Source organism: Zosterops lateralis (genome assembly GCF_965231275.1).
Source record: "Zosterops lateralis genome assembly, contig: HAP1_HAP1_SCAFFOLD_137, whole genome shotgun sequence".
NCBI classification, from domain to species: Eukaryota; Metazoa; Chordata; class Aves; order Passeriformes; family Zosteropidae; genus Zosterops; species Zosterops lateralis.
Window position 1 is genome coordinate 68406 of NW_028154545.1, and position 25636 is coordinate 94041.

Below are 25636 nucleotides of genomic sequence, written 5' to 3' on the forward strand. Positions count from 1 at the left end.
GGAAGGTTTCTATAACAATGAAAGCTACCAAGAATATTTGAATAATGCATGAAACTCATGAATATGTATGTGCCTTAGTAAAGTAACAGTACAGAGATAACACTGTCTTAACGCACCCACGGGTCCCTTGGCTGATCGCCAGGAACACCCAGCGCTGGACATGGAACTGGTTTTTCCCTTGTTGAACTTTCGAAAAATATTCTAAGACTGAATATTCGTTTTTCTCAGAATTGAGGTCACTGACAATAATCCCAAACCCAAAGAGGACCCAGCAAGAAAAAACAGAGTCAACGAGTGAATCTGCTTGGAGACAGGGCCGGGGACTGGGAGATAAGGGAGGAACGGGAGAATCCATCAGTTTCAGAAAATGTCCCTCATTGACACGGACTGTGCTCAGCCAAGGCCCTGCGAAATTCCTGAACACGGAGAAGAAGAACAAAGACCGAGCAGAGCCGTGAATATCGGATGTTCTACAAAAGGGGGGCGCATATTAACGAGGACATGCAGGAGGCGGATCGGGAAGTCGGAACTTTCCAAGGACCTTCGCCACGGGGCAAAGGGACAGGGAGATGCAGGAGGGAAAATCAGGAGAAAAAGGAGGCCGCGTCCTACAACAATTGGAGAGACCCCCCGGCAAAGGCCGCACGGCCTCTCCCTTTGTTCAGGAATAAAGTCACTTTTACAGGACTCCTCGGGCTCCTGTGGGGACACAAACCTCTGGCCACCTCTGGGAATTTTCCCGCACAGCCCCCCCCGGGGACAGGGCGGCCACCTCCGTCCTCCCCACAGGAACCGGGACGAGCCGGCGCTGCTCCGGCAGCGGCTCCTGCCGAGGCAGCGGCGGGAAGGAGAGCGCGGGCAGCCGCTCCCGCAGCGCCCTCAGGCCACGGGCAACACGGCGCCGACACGGCACAAGGAACCCGCCGGAGCCCCCTGCCGCCCCCTCCGCCCGCAGCCAGCCCCGAGCCCCGGCAGAACCGAGCGCGGCTCCCACCTGCGCTGGGGCCGCCTCCGAGCTCCGCCAGTGCCGCCTCACCGGGCTCCGGCCGCTGCCGCCGCTCCCGGGCCCGCACACGCGCTCCCACAATGGCGCCTCTGCCCAGCCACGGGCGCCCGGGGGGCGGCCCCGGCAACGGGCTTGGCCCCGCTCCGCCCAATCAGCGCGCGCCCACAACCGGCACTGACGGCACAATCAGCCAATGGCGGCGAGCGAGGCCCGGGCTGTGCACACGGCCCACACCCGCCCCGCGCTCTCAGGCCCCGCCCCCGGGCTGTGGGAGGGGAAAGCCGCAGATGAGGAACCGCCCTGGGACGGGCCCGGGCCCGAGGCGGGATTGAGCTGGAAACACAAACAAAGTTCTCCGCACCTCCCGGCCCGCCTTTCCCAGCCCTGCGTGTTGGCTGCCACCGCCTCCGAGGAAAGCCCTCAGTTCTCCCGGCCCTAATGAGGAGCATCAGCGCATGGCTTTGATTTCGCCAAGAAAAAGGGAAAATCCCCAAGGCCCTTGGGCTGAGTGGAGGAGGGGGAAGATTTCTGTGAGAAAATTCCCAAAGTCGTTTTTCCCCAGAGTTGGCAGTTTGCCCTCGTGGTCCCTTGTGTATGACCGGAACTACGATTCTTTCAGGAATTTCAAAGTCTCCCCCTTTTAGTGCTTGTGGTTTTAACCGCACCCAGTGGTCATGAGGGTCGGGGGGTATAAATCAGGTTCTTTGTCAGGATCAATAGGTCCAGGATCAAAGGGATCCTCCTCCGGACCATCTTGATCACTCTCCTCGCTGTCACAGTCGGCAGTGAAAAGCCTCAGGGAGCTCAAAAACACTTTTTTCCTGGGCAGACATTCCCTGACCCATCGTCCCCTGCAGCAGCTCACCTCCAAAATCCCAGAGTGTTGGCTCACCTCCCATCTCTGGAGGGGTTCCTTTTGCCAGCTGTCATTCCTGCTTCTTTCAGCAGCACTTTGTTCTGCAGGGCTCCGTCACACGGGGCACCATTTGACGGCGATTGACAGAGAGACATGGACTCCATGGGGTGCAGGCGTGAGGCCGTTTATTGATACGCCTGGCTGAGTTTATATACCTTTTCATTATATAACAGGTACTATTGCCAAGTACATTGCTTTAGTCATGCCTCGCAGTAACACAGGTATGTGCTGTCTTATCTCAGTCCTGCTTGCAAAGCACATCTTGTACCAAGCACATCGCTGTCTCTTACATTACTCTCTCAAACTTCTGCTTTCGGTTGCCAAGGCTTGAGGCCACCTAATGCTGACATGTCCATTTGTGTCATGAGCTGAGCAGTGCTCCCAGCTCGGCTCTCTGGCTGTATTCCCACAACTGGGCAGGTTTTTCCCTTGCATGGAGCCTTCCCCGTGGCCCTTCTGGCCTTCCCCAGGCCCCTTCTGCCCTCCCGCAGAACCCGTGGCATTTTCCACCACACACAGTTTGTGACCCAGAGTCGGCTGCAGCCGAGAAGGCTCCAAGCAGCTCCTTCCAGGCTGACTCTGCAGGTGCCGAGGCTGCTCTGGGCTCTGCCAGGGCTCTGCTGGGGCTCAGCTCTGGGCAAGGCTGGGCCCCCTCTGCCCTGGCATTGCTCCAGGCAACTGAGTCGCAGGGGGAGAAGGACGGGACATGTCAAGGGAGTTGAGGTTTAACGGAGTTTTTATTCAACAAGCCTCCTGTAGGATCATCTGTGGATGGCGGGGAGAGGGAACTCTGCAGAGCTGAGACATTCTAGAACACGTGGGTTTATTGCAAGGGTGGTGGGTAAAAAGGGACTGCCTTCAGCCACCAGCCTCAGCTGAAGGGAAGTCCCAAAGAGAGAGGGAGAGAGAGAACAAGAGGGTAAGAGGTAAGAGAGGTGGCAGGGGTCAGAGCACAATGGGCAGGAGCTGAGAGGGGGTGCAAAGAGAGAAGGGAGCAAGAGAGGAGAGGGCAAGAGAGCCAGAGAGAGCAAGGTCTTTGTTCCAATACATTATGTCTCCTTTTGTATTGAATATTCTAATTTACACTAACCAACCAGTACAAGACACAAAATCCTATAGAATCTACATACAGCCTGTAGGAACTACTACTTTACCATACTGTGTTATATTTTAAACTCTAAAACTACTCTTTTGACTTTTCTCTTTTGCTACCTTGACCTTTGGATCCCTCAGCCAGCAGTAGGGTATTGTTCAATCAAAAGGGATTCTCCTTCAGCTGGCCAGGCTGTTGTTTTCAAATGATATAGTAACTAAGGCTCGGTATCCTACAACTCAAAGCAAGCTTTTATTTCTATTTCAATTATAGGATTCATATTTTCAGAATCATTTCCTAAGCCAACATATTTATAAGGTTTCCCTGATTCATCTTCCCCAACAGCTGCCATAACAAACAGGGTGTCATAACAACCATTACAAACAGGGTGTCCTAATGACCATAACTAACTAGCAGTCCTAACTACTGTAACAAAAAGCTCTCCTCAAGTGCTTTATGTCCTCTGCTGCTCCCTCAGTGTCTTTGCTGCAGCGATCAGAGCGCTCAGGCTGGAGAGAGGCTCGGCTGATGATAAAAATGGGTGCTGCCCAAAGGATCAAAAAGAAAGAAATGAACTGTTACTTTCCAAAGTCAAGCTCCTCACAGGCTCTGTTGCCACAGGACAAAGGGGAATGGATTTTAACTGAAGGGAGGGAAGCAGGCTCAGATTAGATCGGAGGAAGATTTTTTTTCACCAGGAGAGTGGGGAAACACCGACAGAAGGTGCCCAGAGATGTGGGAGGTGCCTCCTCCCTGGAAACATCCAAGCTCAGGTCAGGCAGGGCTCTGAGCCACCTGATGTGCTTGAAGATGTCTGTGACCATTGAGGGCAGCAGGTGCAGATGACCTGGAAAGGACCCTGCCAACCCAAGCCAGGCCAGGCTTCTGCTCGCTTTGCGTGTGAAAAGCAGCGAGAGCGGAGATGATGGGAGAGGGCCCCACAAGAAAAGCCCTCCCTGGCTCTGCCGTTTCCCCTGCAGCCGCCGGGCACTGACCTGTAGCAGCTCCTGGGCAGACCAGCGCCGCTCCTCGTCCAGCTCCAGGCTGCACTCGAGGAAGTCCCGCAGCAGAGCCGACAGGCGCCGGGGCTCCTGCAGCCGCGGGGTCCCGTTCTGCCGGATCAGAGCACGAGCCTGCAGGAAAGGCAAACACAGCGCTCCGCCAGCTCCCTTCACACCCACAGCTGCTCACATCCACCCCGGCTTCTCAGCCCCGGCTCCAGGGGCACTTTCCTCCCTGCCACAGATGCTGCTCCCCAGCTCATTTTTCTAGGCCAACCAAAAATCCCAAACCCTGGTGCGGCCACAGCCATTGCAGCATCCAAATGATCTTGCCTTGAGAGCCAATCTCATTGCCTGACTTTGTTAGGAGGAACCTCCATCAGAAATAGCACATTTTGCTTCTCCAAATCCAGACACCAGCTTTACAGGCCATTTTCAAGAGTCACTGTGGTCTGACTGTGTCATTTCAAAGGGTTCTCACATCAAATGCATCTCTGCAGGGCCACTGACACTCAAGTAAATTCATTCCTGCTGCCCCACCCCAGAAACTGCCCGACAAGAAACAGGTTTGTGTTGCTGAAAGCTCAGGCTTGGTGACATGGAGAAAGGAGCTTGGGATAGGAAAGAAACATGTTAGACTATGGGGATGTTAAAAAATCATCTTCATGTGTTAGACAACTTTCCCAGTGAGAAGAGCCAGGAAGGATTTCCCCTCGCAAAACCTGTTTCAGAAACTCCTTTGTAAATTTCTTGGGTTTGGGTTTTGGGGCACGTTTGGGGTTTTTTGCAAGATAACATTAGAGCTGATCCACTGGCTTCATGTTTTCAGGTCATCCTCACAGACAGGAGAGCTGCAACAACTTAAAGCCCAAAGCAAATTGTTGCTGGAGAATGCAGAATATTTGTCTGTGTTCAGGTTCGAGTCCTCTGGGAATTCCCCTCCCGATGTGCAGAAACCTCCAGCTGCTCCTCCCAGGGCAGGGTCACGCTGTGCTCACAGGGCTCTGCAAACACTGGAGAATTTGCCTCTTACCATGGCCCCCGTCTCCTTGAAGTAAGGAGGTTCTCCTTCCACCATCTCGATGGTCACAATGCCAAATGACCAGACGTCCACCTTGGGGCCGTAAGGAGAACTGGTCACAACTTCTGGGGCCATCCAGTGAGCAGTGCCCACCATGGAGCTGGGCTGGTCCTGCTCAGGGCTGAGCTGAGCGCAGAGGCCAAAATCAGCTGAGGACAGAAACAAAGCCTGTCAAAGGCAGCTGGAATGAGGAAACCACTCACAAACATTCCCCACTCTCAGTCTGACAATGCACTACTGAATCCAGCTGGAAAAGTCCTCAGGGCTGTAGCCAAGGCAAGATGGAACTGGACCCTTAAAGAAACCCTCAGCTTTCATCCAGTGGCTTTTACTGATTCCCTTGAAGCTTGAGATTCCAACTCCCGCCCCTCTGGAAGGGCCAGAGCCAGAGCAAAGGCACTCCTGACACTGCTGCTCCTCTCCTGAGCTCTCTGCAGGGGCAGCAGGGGCCGGGCAGGGCCACCAGCAGCACCTGTGGGGCTCTGGCCGTCCCTGGGAAGCCCCACACCCGCACCCCGGGAGCGCCGTGCCTGGCCAGGAACACCCACCCAGCTTGACAGAGCCGTCCATTCCCAGCAGGATGTTGGAGCTCTTCAGATCTCTGTGGATCACCTGGTGTGAATGGAGGAAATCCAGGCCCTGCAGACACTGAGAGGGAACACAAAACACCAGGGTAAAAATCAAGGGCTGGAATATAGCACACAAGAAAGGAGAGTTTAGAATTCTGCCAGCAGAAACTTTGCTGGGACAGGCCAGGAGTGCAGTGCAGACCAGCTCCAGGCAAATAGTTCAAGGCAAAGCTGAGAACAGCAAATCCAATCCAAACAAGACAGAGTACCCCCACAGCAGGAAAGAGGACAAGAACAGAAGTGCAGTGATGCTGGCAGGCCATTCCTCCCAGTGGCTCTTTCTTCTCCAGCTCATAAAAACACCACAGAAACAAAGCCCTGAGCCCACGGGGAGCCACCCCTGTTCCCCTGCCCTGTTTGGAAGGACCATCGTGTCCAAGCCATGGGAGGCACAAGCAGGATCCCTCACCTCCCGACTGACAGCTGCCATCTCTCCTTCAGCCATGCGTGTGTGTCTGACAACGTCCTGCAAAGTTCCTCCATCCATGTATTCCATCACCAGCCAGAGATCTCCATCAACAAGGAAGCTGGAAGAGGAACACAATGGCCCGGAGATGAATGTGCAGTGCTCAATTCCCCCATGGAAAAGCCTCCAGTGGGGTTTTGTTTCCAGGGCACTTGTCAATGAGGACAGAATCAGATGGAGAGACATTCCTGCCAGGGTGCACAGGCCTTGGAATCTGCACAGTCTAAAGGAGAAGGAGACACCTGTGCAAAAGGAGAGGCCTTAGATGGCAAGCAAGTGAAAAATGCAGTTTGGCAACAGCCCAGATCCATGTGAAACCACAACACTTGGCCCCAGCTGGTTCAGCATCTGAACTCATCAATTCCACCATTCACTCCAGAGCAAGGCCACACAACTTCCAGAGTTATCCAGGGAGGGAGGCCCTGCAGCACTTGGGATAAAAGTGGTCAACTGTTTGGAAAACCTTGCAGAAAGTCTCTTCAGAAACAGGCAGGGCCATTGAAAAATGGGCAAATGAGGCATTTCTGGAAACAAGAACCTGGTCTTCCTGGCATCTGCAGGAATGGAAAAGATTTGGGAAGAAGAAGCCAAGGGAAATAATTTCTGCCACGGATTATCAGCACTTGTTGTAAGACACAGAAAATAGGGTCAACTTGAAGGAAACACCAAAGCAATAAAAGCACATGGAGGGAGTGAACTGCCAGGCTGTTGTTTTGGGAAGATATGGCTGGGTCAGGCTTTTTCAAAACCGGCTTCAGACTAGGGATGCCAGGAAAGATCAACGCAGGGCCCGTGCACGGGATGAGACCTGAACACTCACCTGTCCAAAGAGCTGACAATGTTGGGGTTCTTCTTGTCCCTCAGGACCAGGGTCTCATTCAGAGCTCGTTCCCAGTTCTGCCCTCTGAGACTGATTTTCTTTATGGCCACCTGAAGGGACATTGCAGACCTTTAACTGGAGGAGTCTGTGGCAGGAGGCCACAGCAAACACGGGGCGAGTCTTTTTGGAGTGACGGAGCTGGGCTGTGCCAAACTGCCCTGGGATGGGACACCAGAGCTCAGCAAGTGCCATTCCCACAGCCCATGGCTCTGCTCGCTGGGGGCTGCTGACAGGACACATGGCCAGAGACATTTGGCCTCGGGAGCTCTGCAGAAATGGTCCCTCAGCCTCAAAGCTCTAACAACATTCTCTGCACCTACACTCTTCTCAAATGGCCCTAGTTTACCACCATTCTTATAATGATGACAGTGATGCTCATTATTATTCAAACACATTTTGCAAGCAGGAGGTAATTCTGGTCCTGTGAAAACCGAGCAAAATAGCTGGGAACCCTTTAGCAATTCTATGGGGTTTGGTCATGATTTCAAATGCAGCTGCTCTGTTTGGGATTGCACAACAAAGCAAACACACACATCCATTGCTCAGATGATCCTTGTCACAGGCTGTCACTGACACCAGACCCAAACACAACTGCAGGGTTTAGGAGAGAGCTTTGCTCTGGACATCCATCTTCTCATTGCTCTCCCTCTCTCTCTGTGAACAGCTGCAGTAGGACTAAAGCCCCAAACTAAGATCCCAAGCAGGATCTCTCCTTAATTAGGACTTGAGGTACCCTTTGAAGATGAAACTCAGCATAGAAAAAATTGCTAAACAGTGCTCCTGTCCAAGGCTGGGATGGAGATAAATTGGGCCTCAGTCTCCACCAGCTGATGCATTCACAGTTTTAGATGTGCAGACCAAGGCAGCGTGTCCTGCTCTGACAGACACCGCTGCCCTCCTTGCATTCCTTTGGGCACTCCAGAAGCTCCAAGTCTGTCCCAGCTGTGCTCTGCAGGCTGACCCTGCTCTGCCTTCAGAGGAGCAGCCTGTGCAGGAAAGCTCTGCTGGGCCCCCAAAGCTCCAGCCACAGCTCCCAGCAGAGGGGAAAGCCCTCGAGAGCTGCCGGACGTGCCGGGCGTGTTGACACTGACCTCTCCTGCAGTGGCCCTGTCGAGTCCTTTGTAAACGGCCCCAAAAGCCCTGGAGACAAAAGAGCAGAGAAGAAAGAAGCAGTGCTTTAGCCCTGGGAGTGAAAGTCAGCCCAGACAGGAGATCTCTTCTGCCTGTAGCATTCAGAAAACACCTGGGTGCATCAGCCCTTCAAAGAACGGCGCAGCAGCCACCAGTCCTCTGCCATGCAAGGTGTGCAAGGGAAAGCTGAGGCCAAACATGAAGGAAAAGTGCTGGAGCAAATCCCAAATGTCCATGATGAATTCCTTTAGTTCAAACCCAAGGGTGGGGTGCTGGGTGTCTAAAGAACTAGAAAAGAATGTATTTCATCTTTTTGCATTTCCTGCCTAAGACCTGCAGGATCCACAAGAGCCCTGCCATCAGGGCATCATGCATTTTCCCCTCAAGGGCAGCAGCTCTGTGTCTGTTACTGAATGTATGGGCTCTGCTACTTGTGCTGAAAAGAGCCCTTCTTAGTTCATCTCTGGTTTCTGTTTGTAAACCATTATACTGATAATCCTGACCGGTGGATATTTTTGGAAGTAAAATATTGGAAAGAAATCTTCTTGAGAACTGTTTTCTGACAGTCACCAGATGGTGAGTTGCTCTCTTAGGCAATCCCAGTCCAGGGACAGAAGATCTTCCAGGTGCTGCTCCTTGCTGCAGGCAGGACACTGCCAGCCTCAGGGGCCTTTGGCGGTGCCATCTGACCACAGTTATCAATTCTCGTCAGGACTGAGAGACAGCAGGATCATACCCCAGTGTCTGAAGGCGTTTGGAGCTCTCCTGACTCCTCACTTGATCCTGCACCAGCAGAATACCTGGGCCCTGCTGGTGTAGAAGTAACTGCCTTGCACTTACCCTTGGCCAATCTGCTCCAGTTCCAGGTATTTCTCCGCAGGCTCCCCCACGCTCACGGTGTTCCCTGAAAGAAACCACATGGAAGACGCTCCCTCCCAGATGGAGACCCCGCCTTGCAGCAGAGCCAGAATGGGGCCCCACTCCCTGAGGCCCTTGTTCTCAGCCGGGGAAGGACAATCAATGACTCTGTGACATTCAGCTGCAGAGCAACACTGGGCGCAGCTGATGCTGAGACACACACACAGCCCCTGCTCGGGCACACAGGAACAGAGCAGACGTACTCAGCTGCCTCAGGCACCACTCCCCTCTCTCCTCTGCCTGCAGGGCTGTGCTGCTGTCAGAACGTTCAGCCCAGGATTCCTCAGCAGAGGGAGGTTCAGTGTCCTCTTCCCACGCAGAGGGAGGTTCTCCACCCTCTTCGCAAAACACTGCAGGTTCTCCATCCTTTTCCCAAAATGCTGCAGGTTCACCGTCATCTTTCCAACTCACGGGATGTTCGCTGTCCTCATCCCATGCTGGGAGATGTTCACCTTCCTCATCCCACACTGGGAGATGTCCACTGTCCCTGTCCCACGCCGCGGGAGCCTCGATGTTGTATTCCCAATCCGTGGGATGTTCGCCCTCATCTCCCAGAGCAGTGGGGAGTTCACTGTCGTCTCCCGGCACAGAGGGAAGTTCACCACCATCCCCCAGAACAGTGGGAAGCTCACTGCTCTCTTCCTCCTCTTTGGCCTCCTCTTTGGAAGCAGAGGGAGCCAGAGGAGGTGCTGATGCTGCTTTTGTGCCCTGTGGACAGAGGGTAGCGTGAGGGACGGGAAGTTCTGTCTCAGTTATCACCTTATTTATCCTCAGCTGCACATCCAGCTGCACTAAGCAGAAACGGTTCTGAGCTGTTCAAACAAACAATGGGCTAAAGTCGACATTGCCACTTATTGTTGGGAATTTGATATTCCACCGTGGCTAAAGCCAGCAAGCATCTTCTGCCTGCAAAACCAGACCTGCAGCTCTTCAAAAGCTCTTCAGCAGAAAAGGAGAAACTGCCAGGAATCCCTTTGCTGCTGCTGCTGCAAAGACACCGACAGGAACTTTCCTTCAGCCCCCCAGGCTTGCACTCGGCTGCCACACGCTGAGCTCACACCTTGCTGCACAATTCCAAACACCAAAGGTTCCTTTCAAACTCACCAAAGGAGGAGCTGCTCGAGATCCTCGTGTGAGGTGCCCTGCAATGGGAGAGGGAACGTGAACCAGATGCTGTTAGGAAAAAAAGTGCCTGTGGTGGGAAATGCCACAGAGCAAGGCAACCCCAAGAGAGCCTTTTGCTTTCACAGCATCCCTCCAGGAGCCACAGTCCCTTCACACAGCAAGCAAGAGAACAGCACAAAATACTGGGCTGTGTCAGTTCTTGGCTGGACCAGCAAACGGAGGGAGTTCCAGGCTCCACTGCCACAGACTCTCCCCTTGAGAGCACAGAGCTCCCCCGGGCCTCACTGCAAATGCTGTGCACACCCCACTGCCCACAGACATCCCCTTTTCCCCCTGCAGCTGCTGGCAGGAGCTCTCCCAAACCAGTGGTGTCTTTGGGGCAATTTGGTTACAAAGTCAACTCAGTTCCAGAGGAAGAACAGAAAGCACACAGCAAACCCAAGCCACAGATGCTGCACCAAGGGAAAACCTCGACTTACGTGCCAAGTGGGTTAAGAAATACCCTGAATAAGCCACAGAGTACAGAGTGCAAACTGCAGCAAGCACAGTGTGGATCATTTTGGCTGCGCTGCACACGTCTGCAGACTGTACCCCTGCAAGCACAGAAGGACACCCGTCAGGGGCTGGGCTGGCTGCTGAGAATGCCTCGGACAGGAGGATCCTCCAGCAACGAGCAGGCGCCCAGAGCTGCTCTGGACACTGCGGCCTCTGTGTCCCACAGCAACAGGAACACCACGGGGACGTGCTCCTGTGACATCACAGCAGCGGGTCACGCAAACACCGCCTGGAAGGTTCTGCTGTGTCACAAAGGAGCACAAAGAATCCTCCCAGGGCACAGCCTATTGCCCCAAGGATCCAAGAGGAGCTGTGGAAATGCAGCAAACAAGGACACCCCACAGCCCAGCCTGAACACTGAGGATGAGCAAGGACGGGACCAAGCCAAAGGAAACTTGACCTTTAGTCACTGATGCTTCTGACTAAAACCAGCAAGGCTCCTTCCATCTGGGATCTTTGTTCTAGTTCTGAAAACAAACAAGGTTCTCCACTCTAAATATGGAAGGCAGGAACTGGGGAGGAGGTGGGATTAGGAAGCAGGAGGAGCAGGAGGAGGAGGAGGGAGAGAGGAAAAGGAGGAGCAGGGGCAGGAACAGGAGGAGAAGCAGGAGGTTCCAGTGCCCCTGTGTCCGCAGCACCCCCGGCCAGGGGACAATGGCCCCCACAGCATCCCGTGATGACGTGAGCAGGGAGGGGAACTTGGTCCCAAATCTACCGAGGGTTCCCTGAGAGAGTCTTTTTATTGGGGTGTGTTTGGAGCTGGCATATTGTGGAATTGAGCCCCAAATATCATCTGGCGTCCCTGGGAGGTGCCCCAGGGAGGTCCCCATGGGTGTGTGTAGGTGCCCCTTGGGGGGATCTTTGGGGGTCCACGTGGCCATCGCTTGGGATCTGCAGAGGGAGGACATTGGCCCTGGGGACCCCTGGGAGAGCAGAGGAGGGAAAACCCTTGGACCCTCAGGGTGGAGAGAGGAGAGAGGGGTGATCCCAGAGCTGGGGGACCCCTGGCAGGGGGAAAGGGATGAGCCTGGAGAGGAGGGAGCCCTGGGATCCCTGGGATCTCAAAGTGGAGCATCGGGGACTGGACCCACCAGCTGCTGGTGCTGCTGGAAACCACACCCGGCATGGGGTCACCACCAGCTGCCAGGTGGAGCACGTCAGCCTGGAGCAGCCCCTGAGCCGGCACTGGGGAACGGAGAACCACTGGCCGGGCTGGGAGGGGGATTGGAGTGTGCTGGGAGCGAGTGGGAAGGATTTGGGTGAGCCTGGAGGGGCTGGAAGGAGGGGCTGGGGATTGGAAAGCGAAGGTTGGGATAAGGTCGATTGTGCTGGGAAGAAACTGGGAGGGGTCTGCGTGAGGCCTGGTGTGGCTGGGAAGGGACTGGGAGAGGGTTTGGGGGGGTTTGGTGGGGCCTGGGTGGGGGGCGAGCGGGAGGGGGCTGTGAGCTGGTGAGAGGGGCCAGGAGGGGCTTTGGTGGGCGGTGGGGAGGGCGGGCAGGGATCGGGAGGAGGTTTTGGGGGCCGGTGGGTGGTGTGGGGGAGAGCGGGAGGGGGGCTGGAGGGGCTCGGGGTGTCTGTGAGAGGTTTTGGGGGGTGCTGACCCCTCTGTCCCTCCAGAGATGCCGCCGGACGCCGCCCGCAGCAAGATGCTGACGGGGATCGGGGGCTTGGTGTTGGGCTCGGTGTTCCTGGCACTGGGGCTGGGCCTCTGCCTGTGCAAGAAGGTCAGGGGGGGTCCCGGGGGTCGTGTCCCCCCTCCCCCAGAGCGTGTGTGCCCCCCCGGGGCCCCCCAGCCCAGTGTCACCCCCTTTTCTCTGCCCACAGAGCTCCTGAGCCGCCGGCGGCCGCAGCCCCTCCCCGTGGCCTCGGGCCCGGCCGGGACCCCCCGCTCCGTCCCCGAGATGATTTTGGGGGCCTCGTGTGTCCCCCCTGCCCGTGCCCAGAGCTGTCCCTGTGTCCCCGCCCGGCTGCTCCCAGTGTTCCCAATAAAGCTTTGAAGTTTGCCCTGATCTCGGGGAGCAGCTGCCCCAGAACCTCCCCCAGGGTCTCCCAGCACAGCCAGAGCCGCTGGGCCTGGGGTCCCCAAAGCCCTCAGCAAGCCCCATGTCCTTCCCAGGAACCCTCAACTCCCTCAAACCCAGCATCCCCCACAGCCCCTGCAAGTTCCCCCCATGGCACCGGCCATGGCCATGTCCCCACATGTCACTGGCCATGTCCCACCCTGTCCTCACCCGTGGCTGTCTCCCCACAATGTTTCCATCCCTGTCATTGTCCCCCACGTCCTCATCTGTACCCGTGTTCCCCCCGTGTCCCCATGAATGACCATGTACCCCCCAAATATCCATGTGTCCCCATGTCACTCTCCATGTTTATGTCCCCTGTCATCCCAACCATGTCTTAGTTCCATGTCTTTATTTTTACCACACTGTTGGATATTTTAAATGAAGAGAAAGGAAAAGCAAATGAAGGCCAAAAGAAAAGGATTTCCCTGTCTGTGCCAGCTGAGGATCCACATGCTTAGATGGGAGGGAAGTACCATTTTTGGAGGGGTTTCCACCACAATCTCCAAAATCTTGGTCTTTGCCCCAGATCATCACCATTTGGCTGTGGAAGACACTCTTGGGCAATAGGAAATCAAAATCATGGAATCCCTGAGGTTGGAAAACACCTCCAAGACTATCCAGTATTTATTGATGCCTCCATGTTGGAGTTGAGACGGCCATGAACTCAGAGTGCTTCAAAAAAACTTCAGAGGCCTTCAAGAATCAGCACCTTGTTATCTAGAAGTTCTTCATACCTTTTCTATGTAGCAATCCTCCAGGCAGCTCCACACAGCTCAGGCTCTTTTTCTCCTTCTTCTCTCTTTCTTCGGCAGTTCCAGCTCACTGCTTCCTGTCCCTAGAAAAGCCACTGAACCCTGTCTGTCCCTCATGCAGTGGCTCACCTTATCTGTCCCTTGCCCAGCCTCCTGTCCCTTCCTCCTCACAGCACGGCCAGCAGATGCCAACTGACTCTCTACCAACTAACTCACTTTTGTATCACACCCATAGCTGTGAGGGCAAGGCTGTTCTCACTCTTCAGTAATTAACACAGCTGCAATATATAGGGGCAGGATTGCCCTTAGCACTACATCTGTCTCCCCATACCCCCAGAAGACAGAATTGAACACAAAAGATTTTCTGGGGTTGAAAGACAACAAAAGATTTTCTGGGGTTGAAAGACAACAAGTCTGCTCCCCCCAAGGAATTCCCAATGTCCGTCTGTGTCCCAATGGATGTTCCTGCCCCCGTGTTCATCCAGGTGCCCACAGGGAGACAGGAACCAGTGCAGCCCCCCCAGCCAGGTGTCTTCCCAACACGGATCACCAGGACCACGGATCACCAGGGCTCTGCCCAGCGGGGTCACTGGGGATCATCCAACGCCGATCCTCCCATGGGGGATGGAGCTGGAGCAGCGCACGAAGCTCTTCCCGCACTCGGGGCACTCGCGGGGCTTCCCTTATGATGACTCTGTTGGTGTTGGGTCAAATAAGAGCTCCTGGAGATGCCCTTTCCACACTCAGGACACTCGTAGGGCCTCTCCCCGGTGTGGATGCGCCGGTGCACAGTGAGGGTGGAGTTGCGCTTGAAGCCCTTCCCACAGTCGGGGCAGCGGAAGGGCCTCTCCTCTGTGTGAATCCGCTGATGTTTGAGGAGATCAGAGCTGGTCTGAAACCTCTTCCCACACTCAGGACACTCGTAGGGCCTCTCCCCAGTGTGGACACGCTTGTGCTTTCTCAGCTCAGAGCTCCATCCAAAGCTCTTCCCACATTCCCCACACTCATAGGCCCGTTCCCCAGTATGGACTACCTGGTGGCGCATAAGGTTGGTGCAGTCTGTGAACCTCTTCCCACATTTCCCACACTCAAAGGGCCGTTCACCAGTATGGATCTTCTGGTGCTGGATCAGGCTGGAGCTGTAGCTGAAACACTTCCCACATTCCCCACACTCGTAGGGTCGTTCCCCACTGTGGATCCTCTGGTGCTGGATCAGGTTGGAGCTGTACCTGAAGCTCTTCCCACACTCCCCACACTCAAAGGGCCGTTCCCCACTGTGGATCACCTGGTGCCGGATCAGGTCAGAGCTCCGGCTGAAACCCTTCCCACATTCCAGGCACTTGTGGGGCTTCTCCCCTCCATGAGGCTTCTCCACCAGCTCTGAGCTCCGCCTGGATCTCCGGCCGCCCTCCTGGCACAGGGCGGCTCTTTCCTCCTCGCAGCTCCCTGGGCTGGGTTTGCAGCCCCTCCTCCTGCGGGATCTCTGGGGCTTTTCCTCCTCCTTCTCCATGTGGGCACTCCTTGGCAATGAAAAATCCTGGTTTGGGGAAAAAACAAATGGAGAGCACCTTAGACTGGGGGTTCCTCCTTGCCCAAGTTCATCTCAGGAAGTCATTGGGCACCTTGTGTCTGTAAGAACCTCCAAAACACCAGGATTCAGCCCAAAAGTCCTCCAAACATCAAGACACAGATAAAAAACTACCCAAACATCAAGACTCAGGCAAAATCTCTTCTAAAATACAAAGATTCCACCCCTGGCAAAAAACCAGAACATCAACATTTAGCCCAATAAAGCTGAGAAACATCAAGATTCACCCCCACGAAAATCGTGGATCCTCCTCCTGGTCACCTGCTGCATGTGGGGGGGCAACACTCCTGGGGCTGGGGGGAGGCTGCAGATACAGGGAGGGGTGGAACCTTCTGCTGCCTCCTCCTCCTGCTCCTCCTCCTCCTGTGTCCCTACTCCTTCTAACACTCCATTTCCTCCTACTATTCCTCTTTCTCCTGCACAATCCCACCTTCTCCTCCCATGTGCATCCTTTGAACGTTTTGTTCTTCAACTCTGCTTCTCCTTCCCTTCCCCTCCTGCCCCAGGCCCAGCACCCACTGCCGGCTCCCTCTTCCCCCCCAAACCCACAGCATCCCACCGGAGGGGCACGGATGGAGCTGGGGCAGCTCGGGCTGGGGCAGCGCTGGGCTCTCGGCCGCTCCCGCCCGCACTCGCTCCCCACTGCAGCCGCTCCCGCCACGACAGCGCGGGGGGACTGAAGAGAGAAACAACAAGGATGACACCTCACCACCTGAGCCTGGGGCTGGACAACTGGGCTCCAACATGCAAATGGACCAAAACATCAAAGTTTAGGACCTCGTGACCAGTCGTCCATGAGGAGACCATTTCAAGTCCACCTTGAGTGTAGCCCTGGTCAGGCTCCTGCCCTGCCCAAGGTCTGCCCTAAAGAGCTTTCAATAAATATCTGCTTTATTCTCTAGCTCTGTCCAGTCTCTGTTTCAGGCCAGCCTTCCCAAGGCATCATTCTCCCAGAGGTAATTAAGGACATGGACAGCCAGAGGGGCAAGAAGGGAAGTCCAGAAGGGATTTAGACAGCAGGGGATGGATGGTGTTGGTGTGCTGGGAAGGGTGAGGGGGAAGGGGAGGGTGCAGGATTACAGTTAAGGCAAGAGGCAGCAGGAGGAATCTCTGTGGTGAGAAAGAGGATGATGGAAAAGAGCAGCAAGAGAAAAATACTGAGGACTGGGACGTTTTCAAGCAGGGTGTAATGCTCAAACTCTGGGAGCTGATGCAGCTGGTTTGTAGCCCCGGTTGGCAGGAGAGGCAAACAAGGAGGTCAGGATCCCAGGGGGTTTCTCTGTGCTGGGGAGCGGCAGGAGCGGGCGCAGAGGGGCGGCACCGGGAGCACGGGCTGGGGGCCTGTGGGGAGCTGCGGGGCCGGGCCGGGGCTGTGGGGCAGCCGGGGCTCAGCGCCGGGCGCTGCCTGAGCCCACCACCCCCCGGGCAGGGCCGGCACTGGCCCCCGGCCCCCAGGAGGCTGCGGGACGCCCCGGCCGCTGCCCGGCCCCGTGGAGCTGCCGGCCCTGCCCGCCGGGGGAGCCGCCTTTGGACACTGCGGCACCACAGGCACCGGCTCTGGGATACGGGCTCTGCAGGGCACGGCCAGCACAAGCACCAGCGCCAAGGAAGGAAGGAAGGAAGGAAGGAAGGAAGGAAGGAAGAGCTGGGAAATGTGCATTATCCCTGCAAGGATCCAGATCATCTTTGAAGGATCTTGTTTGGGCCCTGCAGAAAGGAATGATTGTGCAGAAAGCGCAGCAGCTGTCAGAGGATGAGCACCCACAGGCACTCAGGGGGGCTGCACGAGGGGCACAAGAAGCCCCTGCAGCACTTGGGCACAAAGGCACAGCAGGTGAAGCAAGAAGGGAGCAGGAAAAGGCCAAGCTGAAGGCAAAGGCCATGGCAGAGTTTCCACAGCCCCTGAGGGATGAAGCCCAGGGCCCAAGGGGGCCCCAGCACCGACGGGACGGGCTCGGCCACAAGCACCTGGCACAGGCATTGCCCTCCTCGGCAGGGGAGAGCCCACCCAAACAGCCCCTGCCAAGGAAGCAGGGATCCATCTGCAGCCCACAGGGACACTGCAAGCACACACAGCAGCACCCTCAGCAGGAGCAAGTCCAGCCCTGCACGGACATGGATTCCTAGGGCTGCCACAGCTCCCATTACACCAGGGACCCACCACACTGGAGCCCTTGACAACATTCAGCCTGGGGCTGCATCCACACGAGGCCTTTCCTCATACACACAGGGGCCTCTCCACCCACTCTCAATCTCAGACCTAAGGGGGGAAAAGGCCAAAAATGTCTTTGATTATCCAGGGGACAAGTGGGAAAGATGAGGGGCTGTGTTTTATTCAACCACTATTAGCAGATGCCGGGGAATGGGTTTGAAATGCAGGAAGTTTTATTTGCTCCTCATTGTGATTGTAATTTATTGGGAAGGCCTTTGATGGCTAAATTGGGAATGCAAATTAATATTGTAAAAGGTGATACAGAGGCCAGTTCTCTTGTACCTCTGTGTCAAATGTCTGGCAAGGCCTGTGCTGAAGTGAACCCACAAGTGTGGGCAGCCCCAGGGAAAGAGAAAAATTAGATTCCCAGCCTCTCCAAATTACTCTGAAGCAACCAGCACTGTTGGGAAAGATGGGACAGGAAGGACTTATGGATATGATTGTCTGGCAAGAAATACTGCAGATGAAAAACCTGTGAGTGCAATAGAAATGAAAGCCAGCTTTGACATGTAGGCATGGGAGGCAGGAAAACGGTGATTAGCTGGAGATGGGTTGAAGGGCAGAAACAAAAGGACTCAGGAATGCAGCCTTTCCACTTTGCAAGGGATCAGGGCAAAAGCAGATAAGAAAAGTAATCTTTAGAGTTTAGAATATAAAATGACATGGTAATATAGTAGTTCTCATAGGCTGCATGCAAAGTTTGTAGGTTTTGGATCTTGCACCGGTTGGTCACTGTGAATTAGAATATTCAACACAAAAAGAGAGAGAATGGATTGTAACAAGGTGCCCTCTCTCTTGCTCTTGCTCTCTTGCTCTCTTGCTCTTTCCCCCCACGCTCTTGCCCCCTCTCTCTTATCCCTGCTGTCTTATCCCTTCCCCCACTCTTACCTCACTTCTACCCCTGAGCTCTCTTCTACCCTCTCTCTCCCCTCTCTCTCTCGGGGCTTCCCTCCAGCCCAGGCTGGTGGCTGAAGGCAAAGCCCTCTTTACCCACCACCCTTGTAATAAAGCCACGTGTTTCTAGAATATCTCAGCTCTGCAGAGTTCCTTGTCCCTGCCGTCCACGGATGTCACTACACAGCACGAGTGGTGTCTAAAAGCAAAACCCTATTGCAAGGGAGGGAAGGAAGGGCTTTGTAATCTCAGAAATGTTACCCAGGACTAAAAAGCAGCTGTGACAATTCTGAGGATTAATAGGGAACTGCAGGACCTGGATTGAGGATTCTCTGCTCTAGCTAAAACATTGGATGACTTTTTAACCCCACACAGCCTCAATGTTATGGTTTGAACATGGGAAAGGGAACAAGACTTGAGAAATGAAAAAAACCCCAAAATTATTGATGCCCCAGCCATGCCTCCTCCAGACTCAGAAAATGAACTGGAATTGTATGTGAGTGTTAAACAGGGCCAGGCCAAAGGAATTCTTGTGCTAAAATGTTTAACCCAGTGGCCAGAGTGGCCCCACTGTCTGCAGAATTGTGCAGCCACAGCTTGAATGGGACCTGAGGCCTGAAAACTGACAGCACAAGGATCTCCTGTTGTCCAAGTCTGGCATCAAGTTCAGGCTTTGAGAACCAAAAGAGCAGGGCTGGGTTATTACAGCAGGAAACTTGTTCAGTGGCACAGGAGGATTTAGAAGTGAGGACAGGGGAAGGGTTTAACCCAGCCTCCTGTTGGAACAGCCTGCACAGGGGCTGGGGAGAAACCCATGACTGCACTGAGGTGACAGAGCTCCAGAGCCAGGCTGGGAGAGATTGATGAGACATTCCCTGGCCTCAGGGAGAAAAGGTGTTTCTGGATGGGGCTCCAAGGGCAGCAGAAGGGAAAAGAGTTACAAGACACGCTGTTATTCAGGAAAGGGAATCAGACAAAGCACAGGTTACCCCCCACATGGTCAGCTCAACCGGCAGAGCTGTGTGTGCCTGTGAGAGCCTGGGACTGAAATGCCCTGAGCAGGAAGGCTGAAATATCTCCTGCTGACACCATGTTACCCAACAGGGGGGCCAAAAGCAATTCTGACTTCTGCAGTAATCACTGGATCACTTAGAAAGCTATTTCTGAAACAAATAATTCCAAGAGAAAGGATTGTGGAAGCAATAAACTACAATAGGGGAACTCATTTTACAGGAAAGATCCTTCAGGGGGTTCTGGCAGCTTTAGGAACACAACGGGACCTCCACAACCCCTGGCACCCCCAGAGCTCAGGTCAGGTAGAAAGAATGAATGGGGAAATAAAGAAACACCTTTGGAAGCTGCTGACAGAAACCAAGATGCCACAGGTGGGGCTTTTGCCATTGGCTCTGGCAAGAATAAGAGCCAGATCCAGGGCAGATATTCAATTATCTCCCTTGGAATTGATCTTTGGAATTCCTTCCCCTGGCAATTCTCCACCTAGTGCAGGCTGGAGATAAGGGATGTGTATTTAGAGCAGCCTGTGGCCAGAATCCTGTCTCCTGTGAAATCTCTCCCACTGGAAGCTGGGCTGGCACAGACCCTGCCTTGGGACTTTGCTGTTCACACCATCCAACCAGGACATGGGGCCCTGCCTGAGGAGTGGGAAGAAGCACCACTGGGGGCCAAGTGGCCCATCCCAAGTGTCCCTGAGCACAGAAACAGCCCCAGCACAGCTCAGCACGGGGGGACCCCTCACCCTGGGCTCAAGGGCTCGGAAGGCCCAAAGGAGATTTGGACTTCCCGGCTGCAGGAGGAGGATGGGAGGCTGCTGATATGAGAAATGTACATGCACGTGAAAATTCAGAATTTTGGCAACATAAAATGTGCTTCAACAGGTGAATGGGAGAACAGAAATAGTTACAGCTTATTTAGCAGTTTTGTACAAGTAGAGAAACAACTTGTGCCAGAACACACAGGAGTGTAACTTGTAAGGAAGGACCAATTAACAAAATACACAGGAATTTAGTTTCTAGGTTAAAGCCATGGAGATAAGATGTATATTGTTAAAACTCAGTAAAGAGGGACTTAGGTATTGTGAAGACCCAATAAAACAGAATAAGTTGATTAAGAAACCAGCAAGAACCAGGCTCCTGATTTTGGCCAGGACAAACTGTCCTGGGAATTAGCATTACCTGACAGGGCAATGCATCCTCCAAACCAGGGGATATCTCCTGCAAACCCTGTGCACCTCCTCAAGACAAGGTCCAGGTTTAAATACACGTTGATCCCACAAATCCACACCTCACCTGCCCATTCCCTGCCTTCTCTCATTCGTGCTCTAATTAGAGCCCACCCGTCCTGGTGGTTGTGAGCTGGGGCCTTGGGAGAAAGGCTGAGTCTTCCTCAGGCTGATCTTTGCTTCAGGGCAGGTGCAGTGGAGGTTTGGCTGTTTGTCAGGTCACTTTGCTCTTGCCAAAGATTAGGAGCTAGATTTTGCTGGATTCAAGCCACAAACTCTGCTTTATCGATTTTTGACAAATACCTACTTGTGAGTTTCAATATTATACATCTTACCTGTAAGACTTCTACCTTTAACTACCTAACAAGCAAGTTTAATAGCTAATCTTCTCAGTACAAGCTGCCTCACTACTTCCACAAAATTACCAAAAGATAATTCGAAAATTCTATATTTTTATATTCATAAACGTTCTCCATATCAATTAAAAACAAAACAAAACAAAACAAAGCAGATTGTGGGGGGGCACATGTGAGTCATTCAGTGGCTGCTCTGGAAGAGAAGCTCCATTCCAGGCAGCCAGGAGAGGAGCTTTAGAAATGCAAATTAACACTGCTGGGGAAAAGTGGGGACAGTGCACCAGGCTCTTCTGGCCTGCGGGAGGAATTGGGCTGATTCCCTCTGCCCCTCAGCCCAAGCTCTGCCTGCTTGCACAGATGGAATTGGCACAGCCAAAGGCAGAGCCCACAGGGAGGAGATCTGACTCTGCAACACAAATTGCTTCAGCTGCAAAGGGAAACAGCCAGTGGAGAATGGTGTGAAAACTTCACTACAACAAGTGGGGGGAATCATCCCTCTCCCCACTCCAACATGTGCTGGCACTGTCTGTGTCACACAGGGAGCATCAGACCACTGGGCTGTTTGTGCTACCACAGGCTCAGAGAAATCACTTGGGAATCCAAGTCTGGGATGATTTAATTAGAGAAAAGAGATCAATTGATGCAGCCCTGGGTTAAACGAATGCTCTTTCTCCTCTGTTGTGCTACAGCAACTCTCATCTTTGGGCCCTGCACCACACCTTGCTGAGGGCAGCTCATTCACAGCTGAGCAAGGGGATGCAGGTGGCAGCCAGGCCTCCTGAGCCACACACGGCTACAAAAGGACAGGAACTGTTAAAAATGACCCGATAATATTGGCTTTCACATTTGTGCATTAGTCTTTATATGTGGTTATTGATTTCAAGTGCAGTGGAATTTATAATCTCTCTTAGCTGCTTGCTAATAAAACTTATTTCTCATTTTAGTATGCACAGTAAAGCCCATGGAAATAGTAGTGTGATGAGTGTTATGTTGATGTATTCACCTAACAGCTTATAGAAATAATTATGTGATGAATGTATTGTACCACAGGCCTTAGCAAAATATAAAATGTTAAAATACTTCTTGTAACCGAGAGAACTGTGTAAAGCAATTAGGTTGTTTCCCACATCTGCTGACTGACCTCTCCAAGTGATAAGGGTGACACCAACCAGAGCACGGGAGAAGAATTAGAGAAGAATTTGTTAACTGTTCAGTATCTGGGAAGTGTGAAACAACAGGATGAAGCCACAAGAAGAAATAAAATATACTGACCTGATCCACAGGATGTTATTTAGATAAGCCAGAACAGAAACCCAAAATTAAGCAAAGTTTCTATAACAATGAAAGCTACTAAGAATATTTGAATAATGCATGAAACTCATGAACATGTATGTGCCTTAGTAAAGTAACAGTACAGAGATAACACTGTCTTAATGCACCCACGGGTCCCTTGGCTGATCGCCAGGAACACCCAGCGCTGGACATGGAACTGGTTTTTCCCTTATTGAACTTTTGAAAAATATTCTAAGACTGAATATTCGTTTTCCTCAGAATTGAGGTCACTGACAATAATCCCAAAACCAAAGAGGACCCAGCAAGAAAAAACAGAGTCAACGAGTGAATCTGCTTGGAGACAGGGCCGGGGACTGGGAGATACGGGAGGAACGGGAGAATCCATCAGTTTCAGAAAATGTTCCTCATTGACACGGACTGTGCTCAGCCAAGGCCCTGCGAAATTCCTGAACACGGAGAAGAAGAACAAAGACTGAGCAGAGCCGGGAATATCGGATGTTCTACAAAAGGGGGGCGCATATTAACGAGGACATGCAGGAGGCGGATCGGGAAGTCGGAACTTTCCAAGGACCTTCGCCACGGGGCAAAGGGACAGGGAGATGCAGAAGGGAAAATCAGGAGAAAAAGGAGGCCGCGTCCTACAACAATTGGAGAGACCCCCCGGCAAAGGCCGCACGGCCTCTCCCTTTGTTCAGGAATAAAGTCACTTTTACAGGACTCCTCGGGCTCCTGTGGGGACACAAACCTCTGGCCACCTCTGGGAATTTTCCCGCACAGCCCCCCCCGGGGACAGGGCGGCCACCTCCGTCCTCCCCACAGGAACCGGGACGAGCCGGCGCTGCTCCGGCAGCGGCTCCTGCCGAGGCAGCGGCGGGAAGGAGAGCGCGGGCAGCCGCTCCCGCAGCGCCCTCAGGCCACGGGCAACACGGCGCCGACACGGCACAAGGAACCCGCCGGAGCCCCCTGCCGCCCCCTCCGCCCGCAGCCAGCCCCGAGCCCCGGCAGAACCGAGCGCGGCTCCCACCTGCGCTGGGGCCGCCTCCGAGCTCCGCCAGTGCCGCCTCACCGGGCTCCGGCCGCTGCCGCCGCTCCCGGGCCCGCACACGCGCTCCCACAATGGCGCCTCTGCCCAGCCACGGGCGCCCGGGGGGCGGCCCCGGCAACGGGCTTGGCCCCGCTCCGCCCAATCAGCGCGCGCCCACAACCGGCACTGACGGCACAATCAGCCAATGGCGGCGAGCGAGGCCCGGGCTGTGCACACGGCCCACACCCGCCCCGCGCTCTCAGGCCCCGCCCCCGGGCTGTGGGAGGGGAAAGCCGCAGATGAGGAACCGCCCTGGGACGGGCCCGGGCCCGAGGCGGGATTGAGCTGGAAACACAAACAAAGTTCTCCGCACCTCCCGGCCCGCCTTTCCCAGCCCTGCGTGTTCGCTGCCACCGCCTCCGAGGAAAGCCCTCAGTTCTCCCGGCCCTAATTAGGAGCATCAGCGCATGGCTTTGATTTCGCCAAAAAAAAAAAGGGAAAAGCCCCAAGGCCCTTGGGCTGAGTGGAGGAGGGGAGAGATTTCTGGCAGAAAACTCCAGAAATCTTTTTTTCCCGAGGCGGGGAAGAACAAAGCCCAGCCCAGTGAGGCGGGTCGCTCCCAGCAGCGCCTCTCTGCCGTCCCAGCTGAAGCCCTCGCTGGCTGCTCCGGGCTGGACGGGCGCACCGGGAGCGCTGGGAAGGGGCCCCGGCTCGGGGCGCGGCCCCCGGGGCAGCCCCGCGGCAGCTCCAAGGCTCCGCCAGCCGGGATGGAACGTGGCAGGGGGAGCGGGGAAGGGACGGGGCTGCCGGCGCCGAGGGAGCACCAGGGACACCGGGGGCGCTTCACGAGCATTTAATAAGAAACCCCAAAATTATAAACAATACAAAAACAGCAACAGTGGCACCTTAAAAACAGATGGGGGTCATGCAGAGCCATCCCAAAGAAAGAAGGGATGGAATGGAATTCCACTGAATTGGAATGGACCCACAAGGATTGAGTCACACCCTTAAGGCATTGGTGCCTGTGGGGTCAAATCACACATTGGCATTATTGGCACTTTGCCCCAGCCACAGTCACATTCACATGTTTGTACCTGTTTGTACATTGCACTTGTTTGTTGCCTGTATTCACAGTGTTATACCAGTATAGATATGAAATATCTGTGTATAAATTGTGTTAGAAGAAGGTATATGAAACCTGTTTCCACTGTGTTATATCTACATATATATACAGGCTTAGTGTATAAATGTGTAGTGCAAGAGAAACAGGATGAGTCCTGGAGTGGCTCCAGGAGAAAGAAACCCCCAGCCCCAGCCCAGGCAGCCACACCTCAGCTTCCACATCACCTCCTCTTCCTGCACGTTCATCTCCTGGAGACCAGGCACTGAGGTGACCCTGAGACAAAATACTGAGATGTTCATGAGATCAGGCACTGAGGTGACCCTGAGGGTCAGTGCAAGGCAGACACTGTGCCTGAGGAAGGACATCCCAGGGTCTGGGAAAGGGCAAAGCTGTGACTGCCCAGCACAGAGAAGGTGCTTTGTCCATCCCCTGTCACAGCCGAGTTTGGGCTCTGCTGCACAGATAGGGCATCAGGTATGAGCAGGGCACACTCCTGAGTTTATTCTCAGCCAGGAAAACACACTCTGCATCGCCCAGGACAGGAACCCTGCAAGGAGGAGCAGAGACAATGCTGGCAACACAGGGGACACATTGTGCTCCCATGCCCCCATTCCCTGCCCACATCCCCCAGGCCCTGCTCGGCTCCCTGGGACTCACGAGGAGTTGAAGCTGCTGCCGTCCTCCCACTGAAGCTGCTGCCCCCGTCTGCGCAGCCCCACACAGAGATTGACCTTCCGGCTGGGGCGGGACAGGAACTCCTGGGAAGGGAAGAGACCAGCAGTCAGATCTGCACCCCCAGCCCAGGAGCCCCCCAGGCCCCCCTCGGACACCCCACACCCCCAGCCCCTCACTCACCATTTCCTCATCCCTGAGCACGGCCAGGGAGGCCCCAAGCTCAGAGCACCGAGCCTGACCCTGATCCCAGGTGTGCTGATCCTTCGAGAGGAAGTAGCAGATCCTGCGGTACCCGACCCAGTCATCAGGACAGGCCAGCGGAGTGCCAGGAAAAGCTGCAATGTTTGTTTGTCTTCCCCCTGCAGAGGGAAGAGGAGAAGGTCCAGGATTCCCCTCCACAGGCAATAGGGACCCTGCTGTGCCCCGAGGGGCTGGGCTGAGGCAGCTGCTCCTCCCTTACCTGACAGCACAGCCAAGGCCGGCACCAAAGCCAGGACCAGCATCACGAGCAGAGTCAGGACCAGGGTGACCTTGGGATGGGATCTGAACCTCTCACCTGCAGCAGTAAAGAGTCCATGGCTGTGAGGACGGGGCTGTCCTGAGCACGCCCAGCCCT

General features: G+C 54.5%; 2 protein-coding genes across 3 annotated transcripts; both read right to left on the minus strand.

The window, feature by feature from the left end:
- Window positions 1-1192: 1192 nt before the first annotated feature.
- LOC310923610 (serine/threonine-protein kinase PAK 3-like) lies at window positions 1193-9519 on the minus strand (the record flags this gene model as incomplete). Its single annotated transcript, XM_083885541.1, has 10 exons — window positions 1193-1271; window positions 1672-1776; window positions 4066-4148; window positions 5050-5246; window positions 5646-5745; window positions 6136-6253; window positions 7013-7122; window positions 8164-8212; window positions 9044-9107; window positions 9438-9519. 10 exons carry the CDS (start codon window positions 9517-9519, stop codon window positions 1193-1195), a joined length of 987 nt encoding a protein of 328 aa, XP_083741667.1.
- A 3679-nt stretch (window positions 9520-13198) lies between these two features.
- Window positions 13199-23659, minus strand: LOC310923611 (uncharacterized protein). 2 transcript variants are annotated; one of them, XM_083885543.1, is made up of 2 exons: window positions 23223-23659; window positions 13199-15153 (listed from the first exon to the last, which is right to left on the minus strand). In XM_083885543.1, exon 2 carries the CDS (start codon window positions 15124-15126, stop codon window positions 14203-14205), a length of 924 nt encoding a protein of 307 aa, XP_083741669.1. In that variant the 5' UTR covers window positions 15127-15153; window positions 23223-23659; the 3' UTR covers window positions 13199-14202. The 2 variants fall into 2 exon arrangements, with proteins under 2 accessions (XP_083741669.1, XP_083741668.1); XM_083885542.1 differs by having other exon boundaries at window positions 13199-15245.
- Window positions 23660-25636: the final 1977 nt, after the last annotated feature.

Coding starts and splice junctions, on each gene's coding strand:
- LOC310923611 (XM_083885543.1), bottom strand. CDS start 15,126: ATGGAGAAGGAGGAGGAAAAGCCCCAGAGATCCCGCAGGAGGAGGGGC.